Below are 20414 nucleotides of genomic sequence, written 5' to 3' on the forward strand. Positions count from 1 at the left end.
TTCTTCCTAACTGTAATGTCTGAAATAGTAATGGCTTAGTACTTAAACAACACTGATAATACTAACAATACCAACATATGGGTTAAACTATAATATACAGTAATATTAAATTACTATCACTGTTAATATTAAATTGTGTTACAATACCGGCTGCTCTCCTAAGCAAAGAATCTCTCGGAATAACCACAGGTTCTGTTTCTTCCAAGTCACTTTCTGACTTGGATTCATCATCTGACCAAGGATTCCGTTTCTTCACTTTCTTTGCACTAGGTTTACCAGATGATGTGGGTGTTTTTCTCACTCTGGTACCTAAAAGCAAAAGAATAGCAATAAAGTATGTATCCATATTTATACAAATGTCATTAGTAAAAATAAAATTGTTATAATGAAAAGTTCATTAAAAATAATAAATGTTTATTAAAATTGAATGCATTATTTCAACTACAGAAAAAGAGTACAATCTAGTAATACTCTATACATATGGTTTTTCTCTCTCACACACAAAACTATAATAATTTCTCACCAGGCTCCTTCTTCTCCCTTTTGGGTTTGGGGCCTTTGTTTATAGGAGCTGATGGAATCAATGCCTCTTCTCCTGCACCTTCTACTGGCACTCCACTGAATTCTTCATCAAATTCCACTTTTACTGCTGCAGTATCAAGATCACCCTACATAATAAAAAGAAAATCAAACCACGAGTAAAAATAAAAACATCGCATATTTTAGAGATAGTTTCAATCAACAGATAGCTCCTCCAAATCAGGTAAGTTTAAAAACTGTGATTCTGACGAGGTCCTAATAGCTGACTTTGATCAGACCATGTTTTACTTCACTTATCTATAGTAAATAATATTGCATATAACTCTAATTTTCCAGTACATTCAGTGAATGACAGCTACTTAGCAACAACCATAAAAAATAAGGCAGCTTTTGATTATCAGAGGGATTTCCAGACCACTAGCTAAAAGGTACCTGCAAAATAAGTCCCTATAGCTCTGGCAGGCCTTTATATACTATTAAAAAATCCTGTAATCGGAAGGGGCGGAGCAAGATGGCCGAATAGGAGCAGCTCCAGTCTCCAACTCCCAGCGCGAGCGACACAGAAGACCGGTGATTTCTGCGTTTTCAACTGAGGTACTGGGGTCATCTCGCTAGGGAGTGCCGGACAATCGGTGCTGGTCAGCTGCTGCAGCCTGACCAGCGTGAGCTGAAGCAGGGCGAGGCATCGCCTCACCTGGAAGCGCAAGGGGGAAAGGAATCCCTTTTTCCTAGCCAGGGGAACTGAGACACACAACACCTGGAAAATCGGGTAACTCCCACCCCAATACTGCGCTTTAAGGAAACAGGCACACCAGGAGAATATATCCCACACCTGGCCGGGAGGGTCCCACGCCCACGGAGCCTCCCTCACTGCTAACACAGCCGTCTGCGGCGATCTATCCGCAAGGCAGCAGCGAGGCTGGGGGAGGGGCGCCCGCCATTGCTGAGGCTTAAGTAGGTAAACAAAGCCGCTGGGAAGCTCGAACTGGGTGGAGCTCACAGCAGCTCAAGGAAGCCTGCCTGTCTCTGTAGACTCTACCTCTGCGGACAGCGCACAGCTGCAGCCCATTAGGGGAAAGAGCAGGGGCGGTGCAGACGCGAACGACTCTGTCTGACAGCTTTGGGGAGAGCCGTGGATCTCCTAACGCGGAGGTTGAGATCCGAGAACGGACAGACTGCCTGCTCAGGTGGGTCCCTGACCCCTGAGTAGCCTAGCTGGGAGACATCCCCCACTAGGGGCAGTCTGACACCCCACACCTCACAGGGTGGCGTCACCCGAGAGGAAACTTCCAAAGAAAGAATCAGACAGGTACACTCGCTGTTCAGCAATATTCTATCTTCGGCAACCTCTGCTGCTGATACCCAGGCAAACAGGGTCTGGAGTGGACCTCAAGCAATCTCCAACAGACCAACAGACAGTCCTTCTGACTGTCAGACGGAAAACTATCAAACAGGAAGGACACCTATACCAAAACCCCATCCGTACGTCACCATCATCAAAGTCCAGAGACAGATAAAACCACAAAGATGGGGAAGAAGCAGGGCAGAAAAGCTGGAAATTCAAAAAATAAGAGCGCATCTCCCCCTGCAAAGGAGCGCAGCCCATCGCCAGCAACGGATCAAAGCTGGTCAGAGAATGACTTTGACGAGATGAGAGAAGGCGGCTTCACTCCATCAAACTCTCAGAGCTAAAGGAGGAATTACGTACCCAGCGCAAAGAAACTAAAAATCTTGAAAAAAAAGTGGAAGAATTGACAGCTAGATTAATTAATGCAGAGAAGATCATAAACGAAATGACAGAGATGAAAACCATGACACGAGAAATATGTGACAAATGCACAAGCTTCAGTAACCGACTCGATCAACTGGAAGAAAGAGTATCAGCGATTGAGGATCAAATGAATGAAATGAAGCGAGAAGAGAAACCAAAAGAAAAAAGAAGAAAAAGAAATGAACAAAGCCTGCAAGAAGTATGGGATTATGTAAAAAGACCAAATCTACGTCTGATTGGGGTGCCTGAAAGTGAGGGGGAAAATGGAACCAAGTTGGAAAACACTCTTCAGGATATCATCCAGGAGAACTTCCCCAACCTAGTAGGGCAGCCCAACATTCAAATTCAGGAAATACAGAGAACGCCACAAAGATACTCCTCCAGAAGAGCAACTCCAAGACACATAATTGCCAGATTCACCAAAGTTGAAATGAAGGAAAAAATCTTAAGGGCAGCCAGAGAGAAAGGTCGGGTTACCCACAAAGGGAAGCCCATCAGAATAACAGCAGACCTCTCGGCAGAAACTCTACAAGCCAGAAGAGAGTGGGGGCCAATATTCAACGTTCTTAAAGAAAAGAATTTTCAACCCAGAATTTCATATCCAGCCAAACTAAGCTTCATCAGTGAAGGAGAAATAAAATCCTTTACAGATAAGCAAATGCTTAGAGATTTTGTCACCACCAGGCCTGCCTTACAAGAGACCCTGAAGGAAGCCCTAAACATGGAAAGGAACAAGCGGTACCAGCCATTGCAAAAACATGCCAAAATGTAAAGACCATCGAGGCTAGGAAGAAACTGCATCAACTAACGAGCAAAATAACCAGTTAATATCATAATGACAGGATCAAGTTCACACATAACAATATTAACCTTAAATGTCAATGGACTAAATGCTCCAATTAAAAGACACAGACTGGCAAACTGGATCAAGAGTCAAGACCCATCAGTCTGCTGTATTCAGGAGACCCATCTCACATGCAGAGACATACATAGGCTCAAAATAAAGGGATGGAGGAAGATCTACCAAGCAAATGGAGAACAAAAAAAAGCAGGGGTTGCAATCCTAGTCTCTGATAAAACAGACTTTAAACCATCAAAGATCAAAAGAGACAAAGAAGGCCATTACATCATGGTAAAGGGATCAATTCAACAGGAAGAGCTAACTCTCCTAAATATATATGCACCCAATACAGGAGCACCCAGATTCATAAAGCAAGTCCTTAGAGACCTACAAAGAGACTTAGACTCCCATACAATAATAATGGGAGACTTCAACACTCCACTGTCAACATTAGACAGATCAACGAGACAGAAAGTTAACAAGGATATCCAGGAATTGAACTCATCTCTGCACCAAGCGGACCTAATAGACATCTATAGAACTCTCCACCCCAAATCAACAGAATATACATTCTTCTCAGCACCACATCGCACTTATTCCAAAATTGACCACATAATTGGAAGTAAAGCACTCCTCAGCAAATGTACAAGAACAGAAATTATAACAAACTGTCTCTCAGACCACAGTGCAATCAAACTAGAACTCAGGACTAAGAAACTCAATCCAAACCGCTCAACTACATGGAAACTGAACAACTGCTCCTGAATGACTACTGGGTACATAACGAAATGAAAGCAGAAATAAAGATGTTCTTTGAAACCAATGAGAACAAAGATACAACATACCAGAATCTCTGGGACACATTTAAAGCAGTGTGTAGAGGGAAATTTATAGCACTAAATGCCCACAAGAGAAAGCAGGAGAGATCTAAAATTGACACTCTAACATCACAATTAAAAGAACTAGAGAGGCAAGAGCAAACACATTCAAAAGCTAGCAGAAGGCAAGAAATAACTAAGATCAGAGCAGAACTGAAGGAGATAGAGACACAAAAAACCCTCCAAAAAATCAATGAATCCAGGAGTTGGTTTTTTGAAAAGATCAACAAAATTGACAGACCGCTAGCTAGACTAATAAAGAAGAAAAGAGAGAGGAATCAAATAGACGCAATAAAAAATGATAAAGGGGATATCACCACCGACCCCACAGAAATACAAACTACCATCAGAGAATACTATAAACACCTCTACGCAAATCAACTAGAAAATCTAGAAGAAATGGATAATTTCCTGGACACTTACACTCTCCCAAGACTAAACCAGGAAGAAGTTGAATCCCTGAATAGACCAATAGCAGGCTCTGAAATTGAGGCAACAATTAATAGCCTACCCACCAAAAAAAGTCCAGGACCAGATGGATTCACAGCTGAATTCTACCAGAGGTACAAGGTGGAGCTGGTACCATTCCTTCTGAAACTATTTCAATCAATAGAAAAAGAGGAATCCTCCCTAACTCTTTTTATGAGGCCAACATCATCCTGATACCAAAGCCTGGCAGAGACACAACAAAAAGAGAGAATTTTAGACCAATATCCCTGATGAACATCGATGCAAAAATCCTCAATAAAATACTGGCAAACCGGATTCAGCAGCACATCAAAAAGCTTATCCACCATGATCAAGTGGGCTTCATCCCTGGGATGCAAGGCTGGTTCAACATTCGCAAATCAATAAACGTAATCCAGCATATAAACAGAACCAAAGACAAGAACCACATGATTATCTCAATAGATGCAGAAAAGGCTTTTGACAAAATTCAACAGCGCTTTATGCTAAAAACGCTCAATAAATTGGTATTGATGGAACGTACCTCAAAATAATAAGAGCTATTTATGACAAACCCACAGCTAATATCATACTGAATGGGCAAAAACTGGAAAAATTCCCTTGAAAACTGGCACAAGACAGGGATGCCCTCTCTCACCACTCCTATTCAACATAGTGTTGGAAGTTCTGGCTAGGGCAATCAGGCAAGAGAAAGAAATCAAGGGTATCCAGTTAGGAAAAGAAGAAGTCAAATTGTCCCTGTTTGCAGATGACATGATTGTATATTTAGAAAACCCCATTGTCTCAGCCCAAAATCTGCTTACGCTGATAAGCAACTTCAGCAAAGTCTCAGGATACAAAATTAATGTGCAAAAATCACAAGCATTCTTATACACCAGTAACAGACAAGCAGAGAGCCAAATCAGGAATGAACTTCCATTCACAATTGCTTCAAAGAGAATCAAATACCTAGGAATCCAGCTTACAAGGGATGTAAAGGACCTCTTCAAGGAGAACTACAAACCACTGCTCAGTGAAATCAAAGAGGACACAAACAAATGGAAGAACATACCATGCTCATGGATAGGAAGAATCAATATCGTGAAAATGGCCATACTGCCCAAGGTGATTTATAGATTCAATGCCATCCCCATCAAGCTACCAATGACTTTCTTCACAGAATTGGAAAAAACGGCTTTAAAGTTCATATGGAACCAAAAAAGAGCCCGCATTGCCAAGACAATCCTAAGTCAAAAGGACAAAGCTGGAGGCGTCACGCTACCTGACTTCAAACTATACTACAAGGCTACAGTAACCAAAACAGCATGGTACTGGTACCAAAACAGAGATATAGACCAATGGAACAGAACAGAGTCCTCAGAAATAATACCACACATCTACAGCCATCTGATCTTTGACAAACCTGAGAGAAACAAGAAATGGGGAAAGGATTCCCTATTTAATAAATGGTGCTGGGAAAATTGGCTAGCCATAAGTAGAAAGCTGAAACTGGATCCTTTCCTTACCCCTTATACGAAAATTAATTCAAGATGGATTAGAGACTTAAATGTTAGACCTAATACCATAAAAACCTAGAAGAAAATCTAGGTAGTACCATTCAGGACATAGGCATGGGCAAGGACTTCATGTCTAAAACACCAAAAGCAACGGCAGCAAAAGCAAAAATTGACACATGGGATCTAATTAAACTAAAGAGCTTTTGCACAGCCAAAGAAACTACCATCAGAGTGAACAGGCAACCTACAGAATGGGAAAAAATTTTTGCAACCTACTCATCTGACAAAGGGCTAATATCCAGAATCTACCAAGAACTCAAACAAATATACAAGAAAAAAGCAAACAACCCCATCAAAAAGTGGGGAAAGGATATGAACAGACATTTCTCAAAAGAAGACATCCATACAGCCAACAGACACATGAAAAAATGCTCATCATCACTGGCCATCAGAGAAATGCAAATCAAAACCACAATGAGATACCATCTCACACCAGTTAGAATGGCAATCATTAAGAAGTCAGGAAACAACAGGTGTTGGAGAGGATGTGGAGAAATAGGAACACTTTTACACTGTTGGTGGGATTGTAAACTAGTTCAACCATTATGGAAAACAGTATGGCGATTCCTCAAGGATCTAGAACTAGATGTACCATATGACCCAGCCATCCCACTACTGGGTATATACCCAAAGGATTATAAATTACTCTACTACAAAGACACATGCACACGTTTGTTTATTGCGGCACTATTCACAATAGCAAAGACTTGGAATCAACCCAAATGTCCATCTGTGACAGACTGGATTAAGAAAATGTGGCACATATACACCATGGAATACTATGCAGCCATCAAAAAGGATGAGTTTGCGTCCTTTGTAGGGACATGGATGCAGCTGGAAACCATCATTCTTAGCAAACTATCACAAGAAGAGAAACCAAACACCGCATGTTCTCACTCATAGGTGGGAACTGAACAATGAGATCACTTGGACTCGGAAGGGGAACATCACACACTGGGGCCTATCATGGGGAGGGGGGAGGAGGGAGGGATTGCATTGGGGAGTTATACATGATATAAACGTCATGCACATGTACCCTAGAACTTAAAGTATAATAAAAAAAAAAAAAAAAAAAGAAAAATGCAAATTAATATAAATATTAAAAAAAAAAAAAAATCCTGTAATCCCAGCTACTTGGGAGGCTGAGGCAGGAGGATTGCTTGAACCTGAGAGGTGGAGGTTGCGGTGAGTCGAGATCACACTATTGCACTCCAGCCTGGGCAACAAGAGGGAAACTCCATCTCAAAAAAATAAAGATAAAAGTAAATTTTAAAAAAATCTTCAAATTATTGAAGGAAAATAAGTAACATGTGTCTTGCACTGCTAGACACTGTAAGGCAGACCCCAACCCTAAGACTATGGGGTAAAAAAACAAAAACAAAAAACACAGAGGCACACAACAAGGATGAGTCATTACAATACAAATAACAAACATAGAGGCTGGCAGAGCCATGGCCCAAGGGGAGAAGTGAGCAACTCTGCTCAAGGCAGGGTCAAAAAAGTCTCCATGGAGAAGTTCCTTTTCTGACTGAGTTCTAAAGGAATCACGTAAGTTTGTCAGGTGAGAAGCAAGAAGGGAAGGGCATCCCAGGCAGAAGGCACAAAGTCATCTAACAGGAATTAAATGTTTAAAGAATTAGGTGTTTAAACACAGGATATAGTCTGCTAGAACTCAAGGAAATGTGAGAAGACAGTAGCCAGGAGGAGAAACACACAGAGGCATACAGGTGCTAACACTGTATACCAAGAATTTGTGCATAGTCAGTGGGGAGTCACTGAAGATTTTTTACCATCACAATCAGACTGACTTTTTAGAATTTTCATTCTAGTAGTAAAATACAGAACTTAAAGGAATGAAGTAGAAAGTGGTAGAAATCATGATTAAATGACTAGAAACTGAGAGAGTGAAGAGGACCACTTTGAAGTATCTCAGAGGAAACACAGAATTCTAAGGCAATGTCAAATGGAGACCAAGATAAGGGGGTGGATTTTGGAATTACTTAGTAGGTAGTCAATAGGATTTAGTTACTGATTAAATGAGAAAACTCCCAGGTTTTTGGCTTCTATCAGTGATGGCTGATAGTGTCATTAACTGGGAGAAGGCAAAGAACAGATTTTTAAATCAGGATAATGAGCCCAGTTTCAGACATGCTGAGTTTAATGGGCTTCATGCATTCAAGTGGCTATGAGCTTGGCACTCCTGAAAGCATTACAGCTTAGGAACAAAGATTTAGGGGCCATCAGTATGAATGGAATAAGCTCTAGGCATAGATGAGTTTACTTGAGGGGACCATTTAAGGTAGAGAGAAGAGTGCTGAGAAATGAATCTGACAAACGCCAACTGAAAAGAAGCCATTTTCTGAAGGAGACAGGCAAGAGTGTCTAGGTAAATGAACCTGTGTGCAGTGGGGAGCCAAGTAAGAGGAAAGTAGTATAGACCTGAGTTTATCACAACAGTAGAAGAGAGAGCCCACTCTGGTGTCAAAATGCACCTACACTTCAAACATCAGCTCTGCACAGAAAACTCTCCAATCTCTAACTCTAGCTCTTTAGGCTAATTTTCCAAGCTCTAGTAAGAATGAGGCTATATTCCCACCTACTTATTGGACACATCTACACGTATACTTCCTGAATTCTAAAAATCAACCTGTCCAGAAACATTAGCCTCTCTAAGCCCAACATGCACCCTGTTTCCTCAGCTCTGAACATTTTTCTGATGTTTTCTTCTTCTGGCTAACTCTGGTCCATCCTGCTTGAGGTGAGGTCAATGTCATTTTTTTCTTTAATCTTCAATAGCACTTTTATCAGTGATAATGACATAGGATGTGCTTAGTAGTTTAACTAAGGACAAAAACAAGTAAATAGTAAAAGATGACAGAGTACTTCATAAGCCAAACAGACCCTTTCCCACTCTAAGTCTTCTTTAATGGATTATGATATAGAACTAAAGCTTATACTTTAAAGTTGATATACTCATGGTTGGGTTTTTGGGTTTTGTTTTGTTTTCTTTTTGGCTTCCAAGTTTTTTATTTTTATTTTAACTAATTAATTATTTATTTTTAGATGGGAGTCTCTCTGTCGCCCAGGCTGGAGTGCAGTGGTGCAATCTCAGCTGACTGCAAGCTCTGCCTCCCAAGTTCACACCACTCTCCTGTGTCAGCCTCCCAAGTAGCTGGGATACAGCCACCACGCCTGGCTAATTTTTTCTAGTTTTTAGTAGAGACGGGGTTTCACCATGTTTGCCAGGATGGTCTTGATCTCCTGACCTTGTGATCCACCCGCCTCGGCCTCCCAAAGTGCTGGGATGACAGGCATGAGCCACTGCGCCCAGCCGGCTTCCAAGATTTTAACTTAGAAGGCAGCTGAGTGGAGTGTTTCTATTTCTCATTTTAAAAGCTGAATTACGTAGCTCTTTACAATATGTGATCCTTTACCAACATGTTTTCCTTCTATAGATCAACTGCTGTCATAGAATGATTTCCTACTACCATTGAAATATATTTTGAATAAAACAAAGCATGATTTAAACACACATTAAAATTTTTAAAATTATATATATATTTCGTCATAGAGATGAGTCTATTAATGACAAGAGGTATGTCATACCTTCTTCTTCTTCAGCAACTTTTTGCTGGCATCTGCCTTCATAGCTGTAATTTCAGGAATTATTCTTCTGCCATAAGGTGAGGGCATTGTCTCTTCCAATTGGAGTTTCTTCACCTTAGGTTTGCCAACTTTTCCTTTAATTGCTTTTCCAGACATTCCAGCCAGAATATCTTCTCGTTCTTGAGCTTCCACTTTCTAAAATATAATTATAAGGCAGCAGAAGAAACATAAACAACTTCTTAGAAAAGATAATCACTACTTCATAAAATATTAAAACAAATGTTATTCACTCAGTAAAGATGAAGCTTTCCTTTTAACTTATCTAATTCAAGATTAAATAATAAAAAAAATAAATAATTCTAAATCAGAAGACCTCCATTGTAATCCCAATTCATCTAACTAGTTTCCCGTTTGTAGTAAGAGCGGGCAATAGTGACTAAATAACCTAAGAAGTCTCTGCCAATTCTTGGATCCCGTGATATATTACGGAATAATCAAGACCTCTGATAACCTGGTATCATCAAAATCCTAGCAAATCATACACAAAGGCAGTTCTGCTAAGAAGCATGAAGCTATTTTTTTCTACTGCTTTAGTCATAATAGAAAATATGAAAAAAACCTCCTAAATGTAAACTCAGAAAGTATGAGAAATTAAAAATGCGCATATAGTTAGACTGAACTTAGGCAGGTCTATGTAATGACAAATGACGGTATAATCATGATTAATATCCTAGATTCTGCATTTACCAGAATTATCCCTTAAAATAGGCTTTGAAAGGCACAAGGAAAAAATGACATTTCTTTAGAGATTTTTTCAAAGATCTTTGTAGCACAATAGTTTAATAGAAATTACCCAAGCTTTGAAATCAGATAGTTCTGGATTTCAACTGCACTTCCACTTACTAGTTATGTATCCTCAGGAGATAATAGAGGTCAGGTGCAGTGGCTCACACCTGTAATCCCAGCACTTTGGGAGGCTGAGGTGGGTGGATCACCTGAGCCCAGGAGTTTGAGACCAGCCTAGGCAACATAACAAAACCTCGTCTCTACACAGAATACAAAAATTAGACAGATGTGGTAGCACACATGTTCCAGCTACTCGGGAGGCTAAGGTAGGAGGACTGCTTGAGCCCGAATGGTTGAGGCTGCAACGAGCCATGATTGTGCCACTGCACTCCAGCCTGGGCAACAGAGCAAGACCCTGTCTCAAACAAAACAAAACAAAACAAAACAAAACAAAAAAGCCAGATAACTTATAGAGCATCCACCATGTGCTAGGTATTTTAAAAACCCTGTGATCCCCATTTTATAGATGAGGAAAGTGGGTGTCTGAGAGGATGAGTAATTCTATAATGATGTAATTCCTAAGAAAGTGACTTAACTTCTCTAAGCTTCAGGATCCTTATCTGTATAACAGGTTAATAATAATCTCATTCATTTGAGGTTGTGGTGAGGGTCACTCTAAGCATTACATAGAAGGCTGTGCTAGTGTACAATAGATAGATATTCAATTAGTGTTATCATTGGACTTTACATGATACAGAGAGACATGAAATTTAAGTCTAAATCTTTTAAGATGTTAAAAATAAATACATCCAGAATTGAAATAAGTTGTTTGGACCTATTTCATTAATTGTCAAATAATAAAATAAGATGATAAATTAAATGTGAAACAGTATTTTTTGCTAGGGTTGTTTTGAATGACGACTTTACAATAGTGAGGAAATTTACAGGCATAACCACAAAAGTTTCCTGTGTTTCACTATATTAGTGATGAAATGTAAAGCAATATCAGGATATCAATAATATGAGGAATAATTTTTCTTTTAATATATGATGGCTTCATTTTTAATGAATAATTTTTAAATAAATTATAACTCAGCAAGGAAAAATGTGCAAAAAAAGTTAATTAATGAACAATATATGGAAAGCACAAATCAAGGAAGACTCACATTGCAGCACCTGAAAGATCGTTGAGGGAGCCTAGAAAAATAGCACTAAAAAATTCTAAATTCTTTTAGGTAACTAATTTACCACACTTGTTCTTATGAGCTCCAATTCTGACTTAGACCATCGAAGTAAAAGTAGAACATGTATACAATAAATCAACAAAGCAACTTTAAAAAAAAAAGTAATATGAGTAATAAATGGTATTTTACATTTTGCTATTTTCACATATTCATAATGCTACCATTAATTTAATTCTAATATTTTAAGTGGGCAATTTCAGAAAAGGTGTACTTTTTATATCTTATCTCTACATTTTTACTTTTTAAATTACAATTCTACATGGAAAAAACTATGTTACGACAATCAAATATTGAAATATCTGTTATAAATCTGAAGAGACTATCATTCTCTACTCCTAAAACCAAAGTACTTACATTCAATTATACACACATATTAGCCTTACCTCTTTCCAGGAAAACATTAAACTGAATCAATTTTTAATCTAAAAATGAGTTAACAATTTTTAACTAATTCAAAGTATATTTAATTTATTCTAAATTTCAACTTCATAGCATTTAAATTCCTCCATACAAGAAGTTCTTTATAACTTCACATAACCAGAAGCTTAATACTAACTCAACTTATAAACACATTAACCTTCACAGAGTTAAAGAAAACTTTAAGATCACTTAAAAGAATTTCATTCTTGTTCATAAACATTACTTTTCCAAATACATTTTAAGAGAGACTTAACCTACATCCAGTTCTTCAACAAACGCTGCTAAATCTTCTTTCCAAAGATCTGAAGGAGATTTTCTTTTAAGATCATTGACCTCTCGCCCCTATAATAAAAAAGTACAGTTTAAACATTGAATAGTTTTAAAACGTATGAAGGATAAATCAAAATACTTATTTTTGGAAAAAGAAAAAGATACAGATAACACTGAAATAGTTTCAAACTATTTAACCCACAAAAGTTCATACTTTTGCATCTCTCTGTTTAATCAGTTCTTCAACTTTTTCTTTAGTAAGAGACCACAGAGACATATTTAAAATATAATTAAAATCTGGGCCTGAAGGAGTTCCTGAATCGGAGGAACTATCATCATGCTGGTTTTGTGTTTCATCCTCTTCTGCGGCCTGTAAAAAATAACAAACTGTATATTAAAGTCTTGTATAATATCAAATTAATGTTGAATTTTATTGAATAATTAGTTTAAAATTCTACAAGTGCTACACTATAAATGCTACATCTTCAGGATGGTGGGGTTATTTTATATTACCTATAAAAATATATTTCCTTATAAAAAGTTTAAAATTTTCTAAAGACGCACAACAAGATCTTCAGAAGGAATGGTAAACGCTATCCCTATTTATTCAGGAATCTGATGAAAAGTTAACTGATTTCCTCAGGTACTAAGTAACAAAATGAGAGGATACCACATTTTAAAGTTAATAGAGTAGAATTAATGTTTTATCATTGCATCTTGTCAGATTTTTATACTGGTGAGTGAATGAACAATCTGAAATACAAAATAAATACCAGTTGTGAAAAGTATTTTACAGTTATTAATAAATATGTTAAGGTACATTCACTCGCTGAGGGCGAATTCTTAATAAAAATTCTCTAAAGCCAGGATATTCATGTCTGGACTCAGAGAAAGTCCACTTAAGAATCTGAGTTGGTGAGTTAGAGTAAGAATTTCGTCAGGGTTTTGCTGAAATTTTATTCATCAGGCCCTCCTTGTCTACAGAAACAGCTGCAACAAAAAAATTATCTTGTGCTAATATTAAATTTCAAAATACAATGAATTCAATAAAAGTTATTTTAGGTGATATCACCTTTAAATTTTTTAAAATAACAACTGCCATTAAACAAAATTTTATCTAAGTTGTTTAGACTGAGTTAACCATGACACTCCATGAAGCAAAAAGTTCACTTTTGGTAACCAAAAAAGGAAAAAAAAAAAAAAACCTTTATAATTAAAATTTGTAAGCAAAACAATGTGTATACACAAAGTACAGTTTATATGTACTTCAGAAATAAGATAAAAATTAAAATTGCAAAGCAAGATGCTTCATTATATAAACAAAAACTATAAATTTGATTAAGCCACATTAGCCAAATAAGGAATGCTGTTGTTGAGTTGATAGATGATTAGTAAGTACCTAGATAACTGACAACAATTCTACACTTTTGAAAAATTCTTCATGAAACAGCTCGTCTCTATGGAGTATTCAGGTTGCTAGACAACTATAAAAATATTACTAGGATGCAACAAAATCCTGTTTAGACCCACATTTTGGAAGTCTATTTGATCTAGGTTTTGACTGCACCCAAAGTATTATTAATAAGTGTTCTATGAATATGTGTATCTATCACTGATAACAGAAATATGACTAAGGACACTTCCAGAAATTAAAAAAAAAATAAACTGCAAGTTCTAATGACAAAATTCCATTATGCTTTATAAAAAACTTTAATCTTCTAATTAACTACTTTATAATTCTCTCTTCTCCAACTCTGTATAATAGGACACTCTTGTAAGAGCAGTTCCTTTTGTTACCTGAACTCCCCAAAATGTACACATGGTCAAGATGCTGAAAAAATTCTGATGGTGGTAACACAATAACTGAAATCAAGCTAGGCTTTACCCATAAATTCTACTTCCACCAGAGGGACATTCTGAAACTGTAGAAATCTTTAGCTTTTAAGACTAAGCATTAAAAATTCATCAGCTTACTAGTTACTTTAAAAAAAAAAAAGTATAGCTTAAACCAACAGTGATACAGAAGGGCAAGTGTTGTAGAAACCATAATTTGGGGTTTAACAATAACGCACTAAGAGGAAAACAAAGGGCTTCAATCATCTTAATTCTGAATGCGCCCATCTTGTCCTACCAAATTTTCTTCAAATAATGAATAAGCCTATTATCTTACTATGTAATTGCTATTCTATATAACTTACTCTAATTTTACTCACTTTAATACATGGTTTTTATTGACTTCAAACAAAAATGTAAACAAAAGCAATATTTCAATGTAGTTTGATGAAACATAAAAACATTATGATTGAGAACTCAAGTACAGGGAAGTTTAAAGGTTCAAGTTATGTCACATAATTATTTTTTAAAGATGTTAATGTTATCAGAATCATATAAGCACAAATAATCTAATATCCAAAAAAAATTAATCATTCAACTTTTCTTCCTCTTCTGTAAGAAATTTCTGTTCTCAATCACAACGTTGTACTGTTGTTTACATTTTTCTTTTAGTCATACAAAACATCAAAAAGCTAATTGAGGGGAATCTCAAAGTTTCAACATTCCATTCATTTAACTATTATTACTATTTTGTGATCTGCAATGGCCAACTTGCTTAATAAAACATCAGACATTTAATCTGAAGTTCCAGGGTTTAAATATCTGGCCAAAAATCTAAGAATGAAGCAGAGTTTGGTGTTTGATAAATACTGTCTATAATAATTAACATTTTGTCTCTTGTTTTCCCAGTATTAACCAAACCAGATCAAGTGAGTGGTGACTGGATGCCATACTGTGAAGCTGATTCTGGGTGCGACCAGTCTAATTCCCAGATAATATACATGTACCTCATAAAAACCACCACCACAACACCTTTAGTGGCAGACTCAGGAAAAAAGGTCAAGGAGACTGAGCTACCTTCTCACACCTGGAGTCATTTCTCCAGGCTCTGGTTGAGTCACACTGGCCAAGTGCTTTGTGGTGGGTGTGTACTATAAATTCCTGTACTGTATCTGTTCTGTGGATAAACAGAAGACTTCAGTCTCTAAACAGACAACTCAGCACCTTTAGTAGTACTAAATTTAAAATTTAGGGGTTGAATTTTTGTTTGTTTTGGAAGTTGCTTTTAAAAGCTTCTCTGAATGTCTTTTTCTGCAAATGATTACCTTTTCTTGTGCTTCTTTCCAGGCTTTCACTGGGTCAGATTCATAACCTCTCTGGACTAACATTTGAATCAAATCTTTCTTTGACCTATTCTCTATGTGAGGGAAAAATAAAGTTAGGATCAAGATAAGAGATTCAATTTGTATTTGCTTATATTCTACTGATAAAAATGTCTTCTATTAATAAAGTTTTTTTCCATTTTAACTAATGTTCAAATTTTTAAAGGTTGTCTCTTACCTATAGTAATTTTCCCTTGTATCTTCTCTAAAATGAAACGGGCTTGATTGTTAAGCTTTGTAGATTCTGCTCCCAGCATTCCCACAAGCCACTCCTTACGTAAACCATAATAACTTAATCGTAAATCAAAGAATTCTTTCAGAATGTCTTGCACAGTTTCGTATTTCTTCAGACATCCCATATGATCAAAGAGTACCTAAGCGAAACACATATTTTGCAGATCATATAGATCTGTACTGGTATTTTAACTTACATAACATCTACAATATTTAAAATAACCATAATATATAACCATAATACATGTATATGAACACAGACTACCCCTAAAAACCATTAAACAGAACTAAAACTATTCAGCACATTTCTGTAAATATTCCTTTGGTGACTGCAAGCTGATCAATTCTCACGACGACAAAAGTATTTAAAATAGGAATAATTTTGAAAGACAAAAATAGGCCTTAAAAAAGGGCTCTTAAAGTAGCCATAAAACCACCTAAAAAATGATTTTTCCCCAAACTGAAAACATACCTATTCTATTGCTAAGCTTAAAAATGTTAAAGTTTTTCCTCCCTCATATATTCTGTGTATATGCATTTGTCCCCTTTCTCTCTCTCTTTTATATCTGCTGTAATCCAGTCACCCAAACTCCCTATCCTTTTTCTTTCTTCCATCAGCCTTTCTCAGCAGACTATGGCACTTTTTCTCAGCCACTGTACCATTGCTGAACTTTTTTTACTTTTTTAAATGTAAAAGCTAATTTGGAATGGAACTTGAAGAATCACACACTTAAAGTTTCTACCTTCCTCCCCAGTTGTACAAAGATAAATGTGCAAGTTTAATAAAGCAGATTAGAGTTATGAGTACTCTACAGTTAAAATGCTAATAGAGATGGGCATAAAGTACACAAAGGCCCTCCAATAACCACTCTCATAACTTTTAGTCAATGTGTGTGAAGGTGTGTGTATCCTGTGTGTTCAAGCCCAGATGCATAAACACAGAGTTGAGAGTAAGGGTAGCGGACAACAGTAGAAGAAAGGAACGTGGCCCTAGAATCTTTGGCAAAAAATGCCTTCAGGCTTACTATAGCCACTCCCATTATGAAACCAATTATAATAATCTGACTTACAACATGCAAGAAAGATTAAATTAATAGTAAATCTAATAAATTACCATAGAATTACAAGTAAGAGTAGTTTGAAGTTTAAAAACTTTATGCAGTCCAGCAGCTTCTGCTTGTGCTAGTTTCTCTTCAGTCATTTTCACCACAAATTTCACAGTTGTGTCAGTATGATATTCTTTATAATCAGAAATTAATGCTGGTGTTTTATCTGTTCCATTTAGCATAGGTTCTAAAACCTGTTCTTTATATACCTATAAAAGATTTAAAAATAAGTGATTCTTTTCATGACATACTCTCATGTTCTCATACTACAAGTCATACAGTCTTGTGAAAATTCTCAACTCTCATGGGGAATTAAAAAGGAAACCTTTATCATCTCCTATCCAATCAGTATAGAAAACAATATATGGGGATCTTGGTGGTAGGAAAAGACGTAAGAAGTAATGGTGCTGATCCACTCATACTCTAAAGGGCAAGATAAAGGCTGAGTATGAAAAGGATGACATCAACTAGCTTTTAGATTTGTAAAGCTGATACTGACATGAATTTACTGACCACATTTATAAGAATTAAAAACACTATGTCATATTCTACTCCTTTCATTCTAAGATAAATACAAAGATAATAGTCTTTAAAAGCCTTACCTAAGTCATACTATACTACTTAGATATAAATACTATTTAAATATTCAAAGCACAAATTCAACTGAAGGGTAAAAGCAGCTACAGGAATTTTTTTAACACTACGCATGCTTAGGACAAACAATGGTGGAATCATCCTTACCAGAAAAAATTGCTTCATACACTGCCCTTCCCACAGGCAGATCACATATTTACACTAACCTGTGTCCAAGTTCTAACTGGAAGCTCTGTAATTTCTACTGTGTTTCTGTCCACTACAAATATTTCACCACTGACTGCATACTGGTTTTGACCAAGTTCTTGAATCGTCCCTTTAAAGTTTTTGTAGTTTGGAAGCTGTAGAGAAAAATGTAAATAGCATTGACTTCTCTCTTGAGTACTAGTACCACGAGTCTATGGTCTAACATTGACAGATTAATGTACCTCAAACAGAATTTCTCATCCTCAAATGTCCCTTTCCAACTTATCAATTGATCTTGAACTCACAGCTTCTGTTAATATAACCTGAACATCCTCCAATCTCAAAATGTTAGTATCATCTTTCCTAGTCTTCCTGGAATAGTACTTTCTTTCAGCCTACTTCCCCTACACCTACTTCTCCCCTAGATCAATATCCTTTAAATTCAAACTCACATTGGGCCGCACATTGAAAGCATTCCATAGTCTGAACCCAAACTGGCTTTCAATTTTTTTTTTTTTGAGACGGAGTCTTGCTCTGTCGCCCGGGCTGGAGTGCAGTGGCCGGATCTCAGCTCACTGCAAGCTCCGCCTCCCGAGCTTCTCCGCCATTCTCCTGCCTCAGCCTCCCGAGTAGCTGGGACAGGCGCCCGCCACCTCGCCCGGCTAGTTTTTTGTATTTTTTAGTAGAGACGGGGTTTCACCGTGTTCGCCAGGATGGTCTCGATCTCCTGACCTCGTGATTCGCCCGTCTCGGCCTCCCACAGTGCTGGGATTACAGGCTTGAGCCACCGCGCCCGGCCGGCTTTCAATTTTTTCTCTAATGACTTGTCTTACAAAACCACTACTCTTTTCCCACATTTTGTTTGATTATTTTGAATATTCTCACTTTCACTCTACCCACAAGTCCTGACACATATTTAGGCCCAACCCCATTCATCATTCATCTACATAAATCTTATTCATCCTTCCCAACTGAATTACAAGTCATCTCTCCCTCTTCTAAGTTTTTGTTTGTTTGTTTTGAGACAGGGTCCCTACTTTACCACCCAGGCTGGAGTGCAGTGGTGCAATATTGGCTCACTGCAGCTTCAACAACCTGGGCTCAAGCAATCCTCCCACCTCAGCCTCCCAAGTAGCTGGGGTTACAGGTGCATGCCACCATGTCCAGCTAATTTTTGTATTTTTGTAGAGACAGGGTTTTGCCATGTTGCCCAGGCTGGTCTTGAACTCCTGAGCTAGTGATCTGCCCAGCTCAGCCTCCCAAAGTGCTGGGATTATAGACATGAGTCACTGCGCCTGGCCTATTCTAAAATTCTTACTCATTATTATCATTAAGAAATTGAATATATAGGAAGGGCACAGTGGCTCACGCCTGTAATCCCAGCACTCTGGGAAGCCAAAGCAGGTGGATCACCCAAGGCCAGGAATTCGAGACCAGCCTGGCCAACACAGTGAAACCCCGTCTCTACTAAAAATACAAAAATTAGCCAGACATGTTGGCGCACACCTGTGGCCCCATCTACTCAGGAGGCTGAGGCAGCAGAATCGCTTGAACCTGGGAGGCGGAGATTGCAGTGACCCAAGATCACACCACTGTACTCCAGCCTGGGTGACAGAGTGATACTCTGTCTCAAAAAAAAAAAAAAAAGACACTGAGCACCTAGCATAGGACCTTTCTTCTGGCATACTAAGCAACTATCAGTATCGCTGGTCACTGTTAAATTTCAGGCCTTGATGCTTCAACGTCTTGTCTTGACAACTGTCTAACTTTCCGAAGACAAAAACCATAGCTCTTTATCTCACCACTTACACAGTTTCATACACATAGTAGGCACATAAGAAGCATGTATTGATCAAATACACTATCGTAACAATCTAAAATCCATTAAAAAATTCAAAACCATTTCAGTAACACACTATCATTAAAAATTTGATGCTTATGTTAGAAATATTTTAAAGTACTTTAAAGTATTTAAGAGAAAAAGCAGAATATATGTCTTATTGCTAAAGAATAACTTTCATTTTAAAACACAAAAATGAAATAAAACTTGGAAAAATACATCAAAATATTGTCTCTATATTGTGGGATTATGGATTTTTTCCTCTTTCCTTATCTATATTTTCTACAATAAGCATTATCATTTTGGTAATACAAACACACTTTTCTCCAGGTAATTTTAAATCATGGGGAGAAAGGAAGGACATTTTTTGAGGACATTTTTCTTGGAGGTCTGAGCAGAGTAAATGATACAAGAAAAGAATAAACATTAAAAAAATGGGTTTTTTTTTTTTTTTTTTTGGAGACGGAGTTTCATTCTGTTGTGCAGGCTGGAGTACAGTGGTACAATCTTGGCTCACTGCAACCTCCACCTCTCAGGTTCAACTGATTCTCCTGCCTCAGCCTCCCAAGTAGCTGGGATGACAGGCACCCACCAGCACGCTCGGCTAATTTTTGTATTTTTAGTAAAGACAGGGTTCTCCCTGGTTTGGGCAGGCTGGCCTAGAACTCCTGACCTCAGATGATACACCCACCTCGGCCGCCCAAAGTGCTGGGATCACAGGCGTGAGCCACCGTGCCCAAGCAACATTTAATTTTTTTTTTTGTATTTTTAGTAGAGATAAGGTTTCCCAATGCTGGTCAGTCTGGTCTGGAACTCCTGACCTCAGGTGATCCACACGTCTGGGCCTAGGTGTCAGCCT

At 37.7% G+C, this 20414-nt stretch overlaps 1 protein-coding gene across 2 annotated transcripts in view; it reads right to left on the reverse strand.

The window, feature by feature from the left end:
• Positions 1 to 20414, reverse strand: part of TOP2B (DNA topoisomerase II beta) — a 73053-nt gene that overhangs the window by 11139 nt on the left and 41500 nt on the right. For both annotated transcript variants that reach the window (XM_033212815.1, XM_033212814.1), the window contains exons 22-30: positions 17736 to 17870; positions 16944 to 17144; positions 15774 to 15969; positions 15539 to 15630; positions 12595 to 12750; positions 12369 to 12452; positions 9661 to 9855; positions 524 to 668; positions 148 to 309 (exon numbers count right to left, since the gene is read on the reverse strand). In XM_033212815.1, coding sequence (XP_033068706.1) covers positions 148 to 309; positions 524 to 668; positions 9661 to 9855; positions 12369 to 12452; positions 12595 to 12750; positions 15539 to 15630; positions 15774 to 15969; positions 16944 to 17144; positions 17736 to 17870 — 1366 coding nt within the window. The remainder of the gene's footprint in view (positions 1 to 147; positions 310 to 523; positions 669 to 9660; positions 9856 to 12368; positions 12453 to 12594; positions 12751 to 15538; positions 15631 to 15773; positions 15970 to 16943; positions 17145 to 17735; positions 17871 to 20414) is intronic.

This window comes from Trachypithecus francoisi, unplaced genomic scaffold (assembly GCF_009764315.1).
Source record: "Trachypithecus francoisi isolate TF-2019V2 unplaced genomic scaffold, Tfra_2.0 Lachesis_group0, whole genome shotgun sequence".
In the NCBI taxonomy this organism is placed as follows: Eukaryota; Metazoa; Chordata; class Mammalia; order Primates; family Cercopithecidae; genus Trachypithecus; species Trachypithecus francoisi.